Genomic DNA, 17,377 nt, shown 5'->3' on the forward strand with positions numbered 1-17,377 from the left:
TTACAGTGGTGGAAGTTGTGGGTGGAAAAACAGGTGTGACAGCTGTCCCCACAGTCCTAGAAGATGAAGATCGCGCGGATGCACTGGAAGGGGCGGGCGGTGGATGGTTCGCTCCGCTAGGCCGCATTGCAGCACAGTGAGCTTCCCACCGGGACCTATGATATTTATTCATGTGACGATTCATGGAAGAAGTTGTCAAACAGCTGAGGTTTTGACCTCTACTAAGAGAATCATGACAAATTTTACATATCACATGATTTGGGCGATCTTTTTCTATGTCAAAAAAGGACCAGGCTAGGCAAGGCTTAGAGGCCATGCGACCTGTTGATCCACCCCGAATAATGCTCATAGGCAGAGTGGTGGCTGAGGATGCAGTTGTAGACGTGCTACCAGTGCTCCGACTCTGTCCAGGAAGGCGCAAGGTAACTTCGTCGTCGGTTGCATCCTCCTCCACCGCCTCTGTTGACCTCCTCGAGTGCCTGACTGGGGGTTGACAGTAGGTGGGATCTAGAACTTCATCATCAATTGTTGTGTTTGCACTTCCCTCCCCCTCAGACCGAGCCTCTTCTTGCCCTGACCGAATATTTAAGTTGTCATCCCAATCGGGTATCTGCGTCTCATCTTCATCAGTATGTTCCTCATTGTCTATAACCACAGGTGTTACAGTTTGTGACAAAGGGTCAACATTATGCTCAGAAACTTGTTCCTCACGGCCTGAATCCGAGTCACAAAGGTTCTGGGCATCACTGCAGACCATTTCCTGTTCTGTACTCACTGTAGCTTGGGAGCAGACCTCTGATTTTCAGGCTATAGTGTGACTGAACAGCTCTGCAGACTCAGCCATCTCAGTTCCACCATACTGTGCAGGGCTGATGGAGACTTCAGAGCTGGGAGAAATCAAGTGTGATTGGGATGACAACTCAGAGGACTGGTGTTTTTTGGATGCGGTACTTGAAGTGGCTGAGAGGGCACTTGTTGGACCACTTGAGATCCATTCAAGCATTTTCCTTTTTTGCCCATCATCTACCTTTCTTCCTGTTGTTCGTGTCCGTAAAAAAGGGAGCACATCGGATTGTCCACGGTAAGTAGTAGACATCTTACTTTTGCTGGTAGATGGTCTATCTTCAGCAGATGATAATGGAGCTTTGCCACCTTCCCCACAGACAAAACCTTTTTTGCCTTTTCCACCACGCCTCTTCCCCTTTCCACCAGCATCTGTCATTTTGCCACTCATGTTGATTGCGACAAGATTGTGGACTGAAAATGTGGTAGTAAAAATTGAGAGGTGGTGAAGATTGCAGTGGTGGTCTAGCTTTATTAACAGCAGAATAATAAAGAATAAATATCCCTGACAATGCAACTACGGCCCTTAAACTGGCAGCAAAAAATGCTACTATAATGGCTTAGTTATGAGTTGGAGTGTGCAACGCAGGCAGATGCGCTCTGCAAATGTCTTGGCACTAGTGGGACTATAGCAAAGTCCAATAGCCACGTATAGGATGCCACTAGGTACACTGAGTGTTTGCTAGTATAATGGCTTAGTTATGAGTTGGAGTGTGCAACGCAGGCAGATGCGCTCTGCAAATGTCTTGGCACTAGTGGGACTATAGCAAAGTCCAATAGCCACGTATAGGATGCCACTAGGTACACTGAGTGTTTGCTAGTATAATGGCTTAGTTATGAGTTGGAGTGTGCAACGCAGGCAGATGCGCTCTGCAAATGTCTTGGCACTAGTGGGACTATAGCAAAGTCCAATAGCCACGTATAGGATGCCACTAGGTACACTGAGTGTTTGCTAGTATAATGGCTTAGTTATGAGTTGGAGTGTGCAACGCAGGCAGATGCGCTCTGCAAATGTCTTTGCACTAGTGGGACTATAGCAAAGTCCAATAGCCACGTATAGGATGCCACTACGTACACTGAGTGTTTGCTAGTATAATGGCTTAGTTATGAGTTGGAGTGTGCAACGCAGGCAGATGCGCTCTGCAAATGTCTTGGCACTAGTGGGACTATAGCAAAGTCCAATAGCCACGTATAGGATGCCACTAGGTACACTGAGTGTTTGCTAGTATAATGCCTTAGTTATGAGTTGGAGTGTGCAACGCAGGCAGATGCGCTCTGCAAATGTCTTGGCACTAGTGGGACTATAGCAAAGTCCAATAGCCACGTTTAGGATGCCACTAGGTACACTGAGTGTTTGCTAGTATAATGGCTTAGTTATGAGTTGGAGTGTGCAACGCAGGCAGATGCGCTCTGCAAATGTCTTGGCACTAGTGGGACTATAGCAAAGTCCAATAGCCACGTATAGGATGCCACTAGGTACACTGAGTGTTTGCTAGTATAATGGCTTAGTTATGAGTTGGAGTGTGCAACGCAGGCAGATGCGCTCTGCAAATGTCTTGGCACTAGTGGGACTATAGCAAAGTCCAATAGCCACGTATAGGATGCCACTAGGTACACTGAGTGTTTGCTAGTATAATGGCTTAGTTATGAGTTGGAGTGTGCAACGCAGGCAGATGCGCTCTGCAAATGTCTTGGCACTAGTGGGACTATAGCAAAGTCCAATAGCCACGTATAGGATGCCACTGAGTGTTTGCTAGTATAATGGCTTAGTTATGAGTTGGAGTGTGCAACGCAGGCAGATGCGCTCTGCAAATGTCTTGGCACTAGTGGGACTATAGCAAAGTCCAATAGCCACGTATAGGATGCCACTAGGTACACTGAGTGTTTGCTAGTATAATGGCTTAGTTATGAGTTGGAGTGTGCAACGCAGGCAGATGCGCTCTGCAAATGTCTTGGCACTAGTGGGACTATAGCAAAGTCCAATAGCCACGTATAGGATGCCACTAGGTACACTGAGTGTTTGCTAGTATAATGGCTTAGTTATGAGTTGGAGTGTGCAACGCAGGCAGATGCGCTCTGCAAATGTCTTGGCACTAGTGGGACTATAGCAAAGTCCAATAGCCACGTATAGAATGCCACTACGTACACTGAGTGTTTGCTAGTATAATGCCTTAGTTATGAGTTGGAGTGTGCAACGCAGGCAGATGCGCTCTGCAAATGTCTTGGCACTAGTGGGACTTTAGCAAAGTCCAATAGCCACGTTTAGGATGCCACTAGGTACACTGAGTGTTTGCTAGTATAATGGCTTAGTTATGAGTTGGAGTGTGCAACGCAGGCAGATGCGCTCTGCAAATGTCTTGGCACTAGTGGGACTATAGCAAAGTCCAATAGCCACGTATAGAATGCCACTACGTACACTGAGTGTTTGCTAGTATAATGCCTTAGTTATGAGTTGGAGTGTGCAACGCAGGCAGATGCGCTCTGCAAATGTCTTGGCACTAGTGGGACTTTAGCAAAGTCCAATAGCCACGTATAGGATGCCACTAGGTACACTGAGTGTTTGCTAGTAAAATTGCTTAGTTTAAAAAAGTTGGAGTGTGCAATGCAGGCAGACGTGCTCTGCAAATGTCTTTGCACTAGTGGGACTATAGCAAAGTCCAATAGCCACGTTTAGGATGCCACTAGGTACACTGAGTGTTTGCTAGTATAATGGCTTAGTTATAATGAGTTGGAGTGTGCAGAGGACAAGAGGGTACAGTGGCAGGATTGTGGTGCTCTGGGTAGAGGAATGGAAGCCTGCCTTTCTATTTCCTCCTAATGGTGAAATGCAGGGAGGAAATCCCTGACCTTGGCTACACAGACGCTGTTGCTGTTTGCAGGACCTGTCACCTATGGCTCTCTGACCCTGCCGGTTTGAGCCCTTAAAAGGACTGCTATAAAGTGCTCTCCCTAAGCTGTCTAACGCTGTGTATGCAGCGCATACAGCTGTATCGGCTATAGGACTCAGGAGGACGGAGCTGCGACAGTGATGTCTGACACCAAAGACGCAGAAGGCAGATAATGGCGTCCTGGAAGAAAATGTCCGGTTTTATAATGCAGGGACATGTGACATGGACATCCTATCACACATGCCGTTGCTTCTCTGGCTCAAAGTCCACTTAGCTGTGTGTATGTCTAGGATTGGCTGACATGCTGGCCCGCCCCACAAGACGCGCGCGCTTAGGGAAGGAAGACAAGAAAAAAAAAAAAAAAAATGGCGATCGCCATTATACAAACAGCAGTGATCTGAAGGCGCTGTTCACGCACACTATACACTGAAATGTCATAATAGTGTGAGTCACAGAGTGACTTACACTATTACAGCAGAAACCAAGCTAGGATTTAGCTGTTTTTTTGCTGCTAGAACCGTTCTCGAACGTTTCTAGAACTATCGAGCTTTTGCAAAAAGCTCGAGTTCTAGTTCGATCTAGAACATGCCCCAAAATCACTCGAGCCTAGAACTGGAGAACCACGAACCACGAACCGCGCTCAACTCTATTTATGTCCTTTATGTCTTTTTTAAATGTTTTTAACATGATTCACTTTGTACTTAATAAAGGTGTTTTTTGACATTGAAATTCAACTGGTGTGCCCCTGACTCTATGTGCAGTATCTTTCCTCTTTTTTTCATGTTTCCTCCTCACTGCACCAGGGAGAAAACTTGGACATGTTGCAGAATCCATTTTGTGTACAGTAATTATGTGCTGTCTGTGAGGTAGGGAACCCTAACAAGGGCAGGACAAACTCTAATACCTATATATTAGTAAGTGCCAGAAAATCATGTCGCCGACACATTTGTTAAAATAAAGATCACATTGTCAACCCCTTTAAAGGGAACCTGGCAGCTGGTATATGCTGCCCAATTCACGGTCAAACAGTGGCCACATGATTTCAATTGTGTATATTTTGACTCTGAAAAACTGCGGCATTTCAGATAAAAAATAAAATGCACCGAGCCGCACAGCAGATTAGTCAAACAGATGAGTCCCTGGCGGATTCTTCCCGCCTGTTGCACTGGAGTGAGCAGAAATATCGTCAGTTGGTGATAACTTTCTTTTGAACTAGAATGAAAAATTAGCCAAGCAGTCAACAAGAAATAGCATATTAATATTACTTTAATCTACCAAGATACATATAATTTATATGTATTTACGCTGCTCCTTACAAAAGTCGTTTGCACTGTATATGAGTTGAAAAATTTCCATGCTAGTTTAATATTAACAAGAGCCAAAAAAACAAGTCACCTTGAAACTGGTTTTTTTTTTTCAATAAAAGAGTTTAAAAAGCTCAGCAATTTAATTAAGTGACTTAGCCCAATCATTTTTTTAATGACTTTTTACCTCTTTTAGTTGTTCCAACTCGTTATTTTTTTGGCTAATTTCAGTGTCCAGCTTTTTATTGGTTTGAATTGCTGCCTTGGCTGAAAGAAAAAGAATAAGTAGAAAACATAAGTCAAATAAATTATGGTCCCGTTTTCATCTTAAAATTTTCTTCGTAGGCTTCCTTGTCATAAAGTGCTTATCTATAAAATTATTAATTGTATGTAGACTGTGAGCCTTCGCGGGCAGGGACCTCTATCCTGTACCTGTCTGTGTCTTGTATTGTTTATAATATTGTACTTGTCCCTACTATGTAAACCCCTTTCACATGTAAAGCGACATGGAATTGATGGCGCTATCTATATAAATAATTGCCTTATTCTGTCTGTATGTCTGTCTGTCTGTCTTGCTCCAAAATTGTGTCCTTACGGTGACAAACAGCGGATTGGCCGCTCGCCGCGCCTTGGCTCCGCCCCCCCCCACACGGATTGGCCGTTCGCCTCACCTCGGCTCCGCCCCCCCACACGGATTGGCCTCTCGCCCCGGCCCCCTGCACGCATTAGCAACTCGGCAAAGCCCCGCGCCCCTCACGTATTGGACGCTCGCTCTGGCCCCGCCCCCTGCACGCATTCCCCGAAACGACACGGAGCCCTGACTCCCAAGTGAGTGCTGTACCCCCGGGAGCCCACACCAGCGTATGCCGCCATCCCAGCCGACACATACCCTCGCATTGCTGGGGTTGCCGGTGTACGCTGGTGTGGGCTCCCGTGCGAGCGGGGGGCGGGGTACGCTGGTAACCATGTAATATTGTGTTGCATGGTTACCAGCGTACACCAGGTGAGCGCATCAAGGTCCTGCAGCGGCGGAACACACACACACGCACACACATAACAACAGACACACATACACATACACATCAGATCACACTCACTCTCACACACACCTCACACACACATCAGATCGCAATCCACACACTCACAACTTCCCGTGCTATCGCTTGCTTCTCAGGCGGCGATACTGTGCAGTGACCTTCCTGGACCTGCCGGAGGATCACATGGCCGGAAGCATGTGGTATCTCCGGATGTTGTGAGTGTGAGCGCGTATGTGCGATATCGTCAGTGTGTGTGTGCGTGTATGCGATCGGATGTGTGTGAGTGTGCGACCAGATGTGTGCGTGTATGCGATCAGATGTGTGCGTGTATGCGTTAGGATGTGTGCGTGTATGCGATAGGATGTGTGAGTGTCGGTAAAAGGCAGAGGAGCACGGCGTGCAGCACAGCTGCTGGGACCACCCACCGGAGGGCACAGGCAGAAGTGGAGTGTGAGTGTATGCGATCAGATGTGTGCGTGTATACTGTCTGATGTGTGACTGTGGAGCACGATGGGGGGTGCACAGCATGGGAGATGGAGCACGATGGGGGGTGCACAGCATGGGGGATGGAGCACGATGGGGAGTGCGCAGCATGGGGGATGGAGCACGATGGGGGGTGCGCAGCATGGGGGATGGAGCACGATGGGGAGTGCGCAGCATGGGGGATGGAGCACGATGGGGGGTGCGCAGCATGGGGGATGGAGCACGATGGGGATTGTGCAGCATGGGGGATGGAGCACGATGGGGGGTGCGCAGCATGGGGGATGGAGCACGATGGGGGGTGCACAGCATGGGGGATGGAGCACGATGGGGGGTGCACAGCATGGGGGATGAAGCACGATGGGGAGTGCGCAGCATGGGGGATGGAGCACGATGGGGAGTGCGCAGCATGGGGGATGGAGCACGATGGGGGTGCGGAGCATGGGGGATGGAGCACGATGGGGGGTACGCAGCATGGGGGATGGAGCACGATGGGGAGTGCGCAGCATAGGGGATGGAGCACGATGGGGAACGTGCAGCATGGGGGATGGAGTACGATGGGGAGTGCGCAGCATGGGGGATGGAGCACGATGGGGAATGTGCAGCATGAGGGATGGAGCACGATTGGGAGTGCGCAGCATGAGGGATGGAGCACGATGGGAAATGCGCAGCATGAGGGATGGAGCACGATGGGGAGTGCGCAGCATGAGGGATGGAGCACGATGGGGAGTGCGCAGCATAGGGGATGGAGCACGATGGGAAATGCGCAGCATGGGGGCTGGAGCACGATGGGGAGTGCGCAGCATGGGGGATGGAGCACGATGGGGAGTGTGCAGCATGGGTGATGGAGCACGTTTGGGAGTGCACAGCATGGGGGTTGGAGCACGTTTGGGAGTGCGCAGCTGGGTGATGGAGCACGATGGGGAGTGCGCAGCATGGGGGATGGAGCACAATGGGGAGTGCGCAGCATAGGGATGGAGCACATTTGGGAGTGCGCAGCATGGGTGATGGAGCACGATGGGGAATGCGCAGCATGAGGGATGGAGCACGATGGGGAATGCGCAGCATGAGGGATGGAGCACGATGGGGAGTGCGCAGCATGGAGAATGGAGCACAATGGGGAGTGTGCAGCATGGGGGATGGAGCACAATGGGAAGTGCGCAGCATGGCGGATGGAGACGATGGGGGGTGCGCAGCATGGGGGATGGATCACGATGGTGGGTGCGCAGCATGGGGGATAGAGCACGATGGGGGGTGTGCAGCATGGGGGATGGAGCACGATGGGGGGTGTGCAGCATGGGGGATGGAGCACGATGGGGGGTGCACAGCATGGGAGATGGAGCACGATGGGGGGTGCGCAGCATGGGGGATGGAGCACGATGGGGGGTGCGCAGCATGGGGGATGGAGCACGATGGGGAGTGCGCAGCATGGGGGATGGAGCACGATGAAGGGTGCGCAACATGGGGGATGGAGGACGATGGGGAGTGCGCAGCATGGGGGATGGAGCACGATGGGGGGTGCGCAGCATGGGGGATGGAGCACGATGGGGGTGCACAGCATGGGGGATGGAGCACGATGTGGGGTGCACAGCATGGGGGATGGAGCACGATAGGGAGTGCGCAGCATGGGGGATGGAGCACGATGGGGAGTGCGCAGCATGGGGGATGGAGCCCGATGGGGAGTGCGCAGCATGGGGGATGGAGCACGATGGGGGGTGCGCAGCATGGGGGATGGAGCACGATGGGGAGTGCGCAGCATGGGGTATGGAGCACGATGGGGGGTGCGCAGCATGGGGGATGGAGCACAATGGGGGGTGCACAGCATGGGGGATGGAGCACGATGGGGAGTGCACAGCATGGGGGATGGAGCACGATGGGGAGTGCGCAGCATGGGGGATGGAGCACGATGGGGAGTGCGCAGCATGGGGGATGGATCACGATGGGGGGTGCGCAGCATGGGGGATGGAGCACGATGGGGAGTGCGCAGCATGGGGGATGGAGCACGATGGGGGGTGCGCAGCATGGGGGATGGAGCACGATGGGGGGTGCACAGCATGGGGGATGGAGCACGATGGGGAGTGCGCAGCATGGGGGATAGAGCACGATGGGGGGTGTGCAGCATGGGGGATGGAGCACGATGGGGGGTGTGCAGCATGGAGGATGGAGCACGATGGGGGGTGCGCAGCATGGGGGATGGAGCACGATGGGGGGTGCGCAGCATGGGGGATGGAGCACGATGGGGAGTGCGCAGCATGGGGGATAGAGCACGATGAAGGGTGCGCAGCATGGGGGATGGAGCACGATGGGGAGTGCGCAGCATGGGGGATGGAGCACGATGGGGGGTGCGCAGCATGGGGGATGGAGCACGATGGGGGGTGCACAGCATGGGGGATGGAGCACGATGGGGGGTGCACAGCATGGGGGATGGAGCATGATGGGGAGTGCGCAGCATGGGGGATGGAGCACGATGGGGGGTGCGCAGCATGGGGGATGGAGCACGATGGGGAGTGCGCAGCATGGGGGATGGAGCACGATGGGGGGTGCGCAGCATGGGGGATGGAGCACGATGGGGGGTGCACAGCATGGGGGATGGAGCACGATGGGGGGTGCGCAGCATGGGGGATGGAGCATGATGGGGAGTGCGCAGCATGGGGGATGGAGCACGATGGGGGGTGCGCAGCATGGGTGATGGAGCACGTTTGGGAGTGCACAGCATGGGGGTTGGAGCACGTTTGGGAGTGCGCAGCTGGGTGATGGAGCACGATGGGGAGTGCGCAGCATGGGGGATGGAGCACAATGGGGAGTGCGCAGCATAGGGATGGAGCACATTTGGGAGTGCGCAGCATGGGTGATGGAGCACGATGGGGAATGCGCAGCATGAGGGATGGAGCACGATGGGTAATGCGCAGCATGAGGGATGGAGCACGATGGGGAGTGTGCAGCATGGAGAATGGAGCACAATGGGGAGTGTGCAGCATGGGGGATGGAGCACAATGGGAAGTGCGCAGCATGGCGGATGGAGACGATGGGGGGTGCACAGCATGGGGGATGGATCACGATGGTGGGTGCGCAGCATGGGGGATAGAGCATGATGGGGGGTGTGCAGCATGGGGGATGGAGCACGATGGGGGGTGCAAAACATGGGGGATGGAGCACGATGGGGGGTGTGCAGCATGGGGGATGGAGCACGATGGGGGGTGCGCAGCATGGGGGATGGAGCACGATGGGGAGTGCGCAACATGGGGGATGGAGCACGATGGGGAGTGCGCAGCATGGGGGATGGAGCATGATGGGGGGTGCGCAGCATGGGGGATGGAGCACGATGGGGGGTGCACAGCATGGGGGATGTAGCACTATGGGGGGTGCACAGCATGGGGGATGGAGCATGATGGGGAGTGCGCAGCATGGGGGATGGAGCACGATGGGGGGTGCGCAGCATGAGGAATGGAGCACGATGGGGGGTGCGCAGCATGGGGGATGGAGTACAATGGGGAGTGCGCAGCATGGGGGATGGAGCACGATGGGGAATGCGCAGCATGAGGGATGGAGCACGATGGGGAGTGCGCAGCATGGAGGATGGAGCAAAATGGGGAGTGTGCAGCATGGGGGATGGAGCACAATGGGGAGTGCGCAGTATGGCGGATGAAGCATGATGGGGAGTGCACAGCATAGGGGATGGAGCACGATGGGAAATGCGCAGCATGGGGGATGGAGCACGATGGGGAGTGCGCAGCATGGGGGATGGATCACGATGGTGGGTGCGCAGCATGGGGGATGGAGCACGATGGGGGGTGTGCAGCATGGGGGATGGAGCACGATGGGGGGTGCGCAGCATGGGGGATGGAGCACGATGGGGGGTGCGCAGCATGGGGGATGGAGCACGATGGGGGGTGCGCAGCATGGGGGATGGAGCACGATGGGGAGTGCGCAGCATGGGGGATGGAGCACGATGAAGGGTGCGCAACATGGGGGATGGAGCACGATGGGGAGTGCGCAGCATGGGGGATGGAGCACGATGGGGGGTGCGCAGCATGGGGGATGGAGCACGATGGGGGTGCACAGCATGGGGGATGGAGCACGATGTGGGGTGCACAGCATGGGGGATGGAGCACGATAGGGAGTGCGCAGCATGGAGGATGGAGCACAATGGGGAGTGTGCAGCATGGGGGATGGAGCACAATGGGGAGTGCGCAGTATGGCGGATGAAGCATGATGGGGAGTGCACAGCATAGGGGATGGAGCACGATGGGAAATGCGCAGCATGGGGGATGGAGCACGATGGGGAGTGCGCAGCATGGGGGCTGGAGCACGATGGGGAGTGCGCAGCATGGGGGATGGAGCACGATGGGGAGTGCGCAGCATGGGGGATGGAGCATGATGGGGGGTGCGCAGCATGGGGGATGGAGCACGATGGGGGGTGCACAGCATGGGGGATGGAGCACGATGGGGGGTGTGCAGCATGAGGAATGGAGCACGATGGGGGGTGCGCAGCATGGGGGATGGAGTACGATGGGGAGTGCGCAGCATGAGGGATGGAGCACGATGGGGAATGCGCAGCATGAGGGATGGAGCATGATGGGGAGTGCGCAGCATGGAGGATGGAGCACAATGGGGAGTGTGCAGCATGGGGGATAGAGCACAATGGGGAGTGCGCAGTATGGCGGATGAAGCATGATGGGGAGTGCACAGCATAGGGGATGGAGCACGATGGGAAATGCGCAGCATGGGGTATGGAGCACGATGGGGAGTGCGCAGCATGGGGGATGGAGCACGATGGGGAGTGCGCAGCATGGGGGATGGAGCACGATGGGGAGTGCGCAGCATGGGGGATGGAGCACGTTTGGGAGTGCGCAGCATGGGGGATGGAGCACATTGGGGAGTGCGCAGCATGGGGGATGGAGCACGATGGGGAATGCGCAGCATGAGGGATGGAGCACGATGGGGAGTGTGCAGCATGGAGAATGGAGCACAATGGGGAGTGTGCAGCATGGGGGATGGAGCACAATGGGAAGTGCGCAGCATGGCGGATGGAGACGATGGGGGTGCGCAGCATGGGGGATGGAGCACGATGGGGGGTGCGCAGCATGGGGGATGGAGCATGATGGGGAGTGCGCAGCATGGGGGATGGAGCACGATGGGGGGTGCGCAGCATGGGTGATGGAGCACGTTTGGGAGTGCACAGCATGGGGGTTGGAGCACGTTTGGGAGTGCGCAGCTGGGTGATGGAGCACGATGGGGAGTGCGCAGCATGGGGGATGGAGCACAATGGGGAGTGCGCAGCATAGGGATGGAGCACATTTGGGAGTGCGCAGCATGGGTGATGGAGCACGATGGGGAATGCGCAGCATGAGGGATGGAGCACGATGGGTAATGCGCAGCATGAGGGATGGAGCACGATGGGGAGTGTGCAGCATGGAGAATGGAGCACAATGGGGAGTGTGCAGCATGGGGGATGGAGCACAATGGGAAGTGCGCAGCATGGCGGATGGAGACGATGGGGGGTGCACAGCATGGGGGATGGATCACGATGGTGGGTGCGCAGCATGGGGGATAGAGCATGATGGGGGGTGTGCAGCATGGGGGATGGAGCACGATGGGGGGTGCACAGCATGGGGGATGGAGCACGATGGGGGGTGTGCAGCATGGGGGATGGAGCACGATGGGGGGTGCGCAGCATGGGGGATGGAGCACGATGGGGAGTGCGCAACATGGGGGATGGAGCACGATGAGGAGTGCGCAGCATGGGGGATGGAGCATGATGGGGGGTGCGCAGCATGGGGGATGGAGCACGATGGGGGGTGCACAGCATGGGGGATGTAGCACGATGGGGGGTGCACAGCATGGGGGATGGAGCATGATGGGGAGTGCGCAGCATGGGGGATGGAGCACGATGGGGGGTGCGCAGCATGAGGAATGGAGCACGATGGGGGGTGCGCAGCATGGGGGATGGAGTACAATGGGGAGTGCGCAGCATGGGGGATGGAGCACGATGGGGAATGCGCAGCATGAGGGATGGAGCACGATGGGGAGTGCGCAGCATGGAGGATGGAGCAAAATGGGGAGTGTGCAGCATGGGGGATGGAGCACAATGGGGAGTGCGCAGTATGGCGGATGAAGCATGATGGGGAGTGCACAGCATAGGGGATGGAGCACGATGGGAAATGCGCAGCATGGGGGATGGAGCACGATGGGGAGTGCGCAGCATGGGGGATGGATCACGATGGTGGGTGCGCAGCATGGGGGATAGAGCACGATGGGGGGTGTGCAGCATGGGGGATAGAGCACGATGGGGGGTGTGCAGCATGGGGGATGGAGCACGATGGGGGGTGCGCAGCATGGGGGATGGAGCACGATGGGGGGTGCGCAGCATGGGGGATGGAGCACGATGGGGAGTGCGCAGCATGGGGGATGGAGCACGATGAAGGGTGCGCAACATGGGGGATGGAGCACGATGGGGAGTGCGCAGCATGGGGGATGGAGCACGATGGGGGGTGCGCAGCATGGGGGATGGAGCACGATGGGGGTGCACAGCATGGGGGATGGAGCACGATGTGGGGTGCACAGCATGGGGGATGGAGCACGATAGGGAGTGCGCAGCATGGAGGATGGAGCACAATGGGGAGTGTGCAGCATGGGGGATGGAGCACAATGGGGAGTGCGCAGTATGGCGGATGAAGCATGATGGGGAGTGCACAGCATAGGGGATGGAGCACGATGGGAAATGCGCAGCATGGGGGATGGAGCACGATGGGGAGTGCGCAGCATGGGGGCTGGAGCACGATGGGGAGTGCGCAGCATGGGGGATGGAGCACGATGGGGAGTGCGCAGCATGGGGGATGGAGCATGATGGGGGGTGCGCAGCATGGGGGATGGAGCACGATGGGGGGTGCACAGCATGGGGGATGGAGCACGATGGGGGGTGCACAGCATGGGGGATGGAGCACGATGGGGGGTGTGCAGCATGAGGAATGGAGCACGATGGGGGGTGCGCAGCATGGGGGATGGAGTACGATGGGGAGTGCGCAGCATGAGGGATGGAGCACGATGGGGAATGCGCAGCATGAGGGATGGAGCATGATGGGGAGTGCGCAGCATGGAGGATGGAGCACAATGGGGAGTGTGCAGCATGGGGGATAGAGCACAATGGGGAGTGCGCAGTATGGCGGATGAAGCATGATGGGGAGTGCACAGCATAGGGGATGGAGCACGATGGGAAATGCGCAGCATGGGGTATGGAGCACGATGGGGAGTGCGCAGCATGGGGGATGGAGCACGATGGGGAGTGCGCAGCATGGGGGATGGAGCACGATGGGGAGTGCGCAGCATGGGGGATGGAGCACGTTTGGGAGTGCGCAGCATGGGGGATGGAGCACATTGGGGAGTGCGCAGCATGGGGGATGGAGCACGATGGGGAATGCGCAGCATGAGGGATGGAGCACGATGGGGAGTGTGCAGCATGGAGAATGGAGCACAATGGGGAGTGTGCAGCATGGGGGATGGAGCACAATGGGAAGTGCGCAGCATGGCGGATGGAGACGATGGGGGGTGCGCAGCATGGGGGATGGATCACGATGGTGGGTGCGCAGCATGGGGGATAGAGCATGATGGGGGGTGTGCAGCATGGGGGATGGAGCACGATGGGGGGTGCACAGCATGGGGGATGGAGCACGATGGGGGGTGCGCAGCATGGGGGATGGAGCACGATGGGGGGTGCGCAGCATGGGGGATGGAGCACGATGGGAGGTGCGCAGCATGGGGGATGGAGCACGATGGGGAGTGCGCAGCATGGGGGATGGAGCACGATGAAGGGTGCGCAACATGGGGGATGGAGCACGATGGGGAGTGCGCAGCATGGGGGATGGAGCACGATGGGGGGTGCGCAGCATGGGGGATGGAGCACGATGGGGGTGCACAGCATGGGGGATGGAGCACGATGTGGGGTGCACAGCATGGGGGATGGAGCACGATAGGGAGTGCGCAGCATGGGGGATGGAGCACGATGGGGAGTGCGCAGCATGGGGGATGGAGCACGATGGGAAGTGCGCAGCATGGGGGATGGAGCACGATGGGGGGTGCGCAGCATGGGGGATGGAGCACGATGGGGAGTGCGCAGCATGGGGTATGGAGCACGATGGGGGGTGGCCAGCATGGGGGATGGAGCACAATGGGGGGTGCACAGCATGGGGGATGGAGCACGATGGGGAGTGCACAGCATGGGGGATGGAGCACGATGGGGAGTGCGCAGCATGGGGGATGGAGCACGATGGGGAGTGCGCAGCATGGGGGATGGATCACGATGGGGGGTGCGCAGCATGGGGGATGGAGCACGATGGGGAGTGCGCAGCATGGGGGATGGAGCATGATGGGGGGTGCGCAGCATGGGGGATGGAGCACGATGGGGGGTGCACAGCATGGGGGATGGATCACGATGGGGGGTGCACAGCATGGGGGATGGAGCATGATGGGGAGTGCGCAGCATGGGGGATGGAGCACGATGGGGGGTGCGCAGCATGAGGAATGGAGCACGATGGGGGGTGCGCAGCATGGGGGATGGAGTACGATGGGGAGTGCGCAGCATGGGGGATGGAGCACGATGGGGGGTGCGCAGCATGAGGAATGGAGCACGATGGGGGGTGCGCAGCATGGGGGATGGAGTACGATGGGGAGTGCGCAGCATGGGGGATGGAGCACGATGGGGAATGCGCAGCATGAGGGATGGAGCACGATGGGGAGTGCGCAGCATGGAGGATGGAGCACAATGGGGAGTGTGCAGCATGGGGGATGGAGCACAATGGGAAATGCGCAGCATGGGGGATGGAGCACGATGGGGAGTGCGCAGCATGGGGGATGGATCACGATGGTGGGTGCGCAGCATGGGGGATAGAGCACGATGGGGGGTGTGCAGCATGGGGGATGGAGCACGATGGGGGGTGCACAGCATGGGGGATGGAGCACGATGGGGGGTGCGCAGCATGGGGGATGGAGCACGATGGGGGGTGCGCAGCATGGGGGATGGAGCACGATGGGGGTGCACAGCATGGGGGATGGAGCACGATGAAGGGTGCGCAACATGGGGGATGGAGCACGATGGGGAGTGCGCAGCATGGGGGATGGAGCACGATGGGGGGTGCGCAGCATGGGGGATGGAGCACGATGGGGGTGCACAGCATGGGGGATGGAGCACGATGTGGGGTGCACAGCATGGGGGATGGAGCACGATAGGGAGTGCGCAGCATGGAGGATGGAGCACAATGGGGAGTGTGCAGCATGGGGGATGGAGCACAATGGGGAGTGCGCAGTATGGCGGATGAAGCATGATGGGGAGTGCACAGCATAGGGGATGGAGCACGATGGGAAATGCGCAGCATGGGGGATGGAGCACGATGGGGAGTGCGCAGCATGGGGGCTGGAGCACGATGGGGAGTGCGCAGCATGGGGGCTGGAGCACGATGGGGAGTGCGCAGCATGGGGGATGGAGCATGATGGGGGGTGCGCAGCATGGGGGATGGAGCACGATGGGGGGTGCACAGCATGGGGGATGGAGCACGATGGGGGGTGCACAGCATGGGGGATGGAGCACGATGGGGGGTGCGCAGCATGAGGAATGGAGCATGATGGGGGGTGCGCAGCATGGGGGATGGAGTACGATGGGGAGTGCGCAGCATGGGGGATGGAGCACGATGGGGAATGCGCAGCATGAGGGATGGAGCACGATGGGGAGTGCGCAGCATGGAGGATGGAGCACAATGGGGAGTGTGCAGCATGGGGGATGGAGCACAATGGAGAGTGCGCAGTATGGCGGATGAAGCATGATGGGGAGTGCACAGCATAGGGGATGGAGCACGATGGGAAATGCGCGGCATGGGGGATGGAGCACGATGGGGAGTGCGCAGCATGGGGGATGGAGCACGATGGGGAGTGCGCAGCATGGGGGATGGAGCACGATGGGGAGTGCGCAGCATGGGGGATGGAGCACGTTTGGGAGTGCGCAGCATGGGGGATGGAGCACATTTGGGAGTGCGCAGCTGGGGATGGAGCACGATGGGTAGTGCGCAGCATGGGGGATGGAGCACAATGGGGAGTGCGCAGCATGGGGATGGAGCACATTTGGGAGTGCGCAGCATGGGTGATGGAGCACGATGGGGAATGCGCAGCATGAGGGATGGAGCACGATGGGGAATGCGCAGCATGAGGGATGGAGCACAATGGGGAGTGTGCAGCATGGGGGATGGAGCACAATGGGGAGTGCGCAGCATGGCGGATGGAGCACGATGGGGGGTGCGCAGCATGGGGGATGGATCACGATGGTGGGTGCGCAGCATGGGGATAGAGCACGATGGGGGTGCGCAGCATGGGGGATGGAGCACGATGGGGGGTGCACAGCATGGGTGATGGAGCATCATGGGGGGTGCGCAGCATGGGGGATGGAGCACGATGGGGGGTACGCAGCATGGGGGATGGAGCACGATGGGGGGTGCACACCTCCCCCCAAAACACACACACACACCGCCACACACGCACTGCACAACACACCACACACACACTGGGAACCACAAACACCGCCCTACACAGACACCCACACACACAGACAACGCCGCACACACACAACACCCAACACACAAACACCGCGGCACACACAAATATACGCACATGCCGCACAACACACACATTGCACAAAACATACCTCCCACCAAAACACACACACACACCCCACACCCACACAAACCGCGCAACACACACACACAACGTTACAGACACACAGTGATCCACAAACAACGCAACACACACAACGCAACACACAAACAACACCGCTCTCACCCCCCGC

General features: G+C 57.3%; 1 protein-coding gene across 1 annotated transcript in view; it reads right to left on the bottom strand.

The window, feature by feature from the left end:
• Window positions 1-17,377, bottom strand: part of CCDC73 (coiled-coil domain containing 73) — a 627,966-nt gene that overhangs the window by 420,665 nt on the left and 189,924 nt on the right. The window contains exon 3 of the mRNA XM_075325586.1: window positions 5,223-5,302. Within this exon, the coding sequence (XP_075181701.1) occupies window positions 5,223-5,302 (80 nt within the window). The remainder of the gene's footprint in view (window positions 1-5,222; window positions 5,303-17,377) is intronic.

This window comes from Anomaloglossus baeobatrachus, chromosome 10, assembly GCF_048569485.1.
Source record: "Anomaloglossus baeobatrachus isolate aAnoBae1 chromosome 10, aAnoBae1.hap1, whole genome shotgun sequence".
Lineage (NCBI taxonomy): Eukaryota > Metazoa > Chordata > Amphibia > Anura > Aromobatidae > Anomaloglossus > Anomaloglossus baeobatrachus.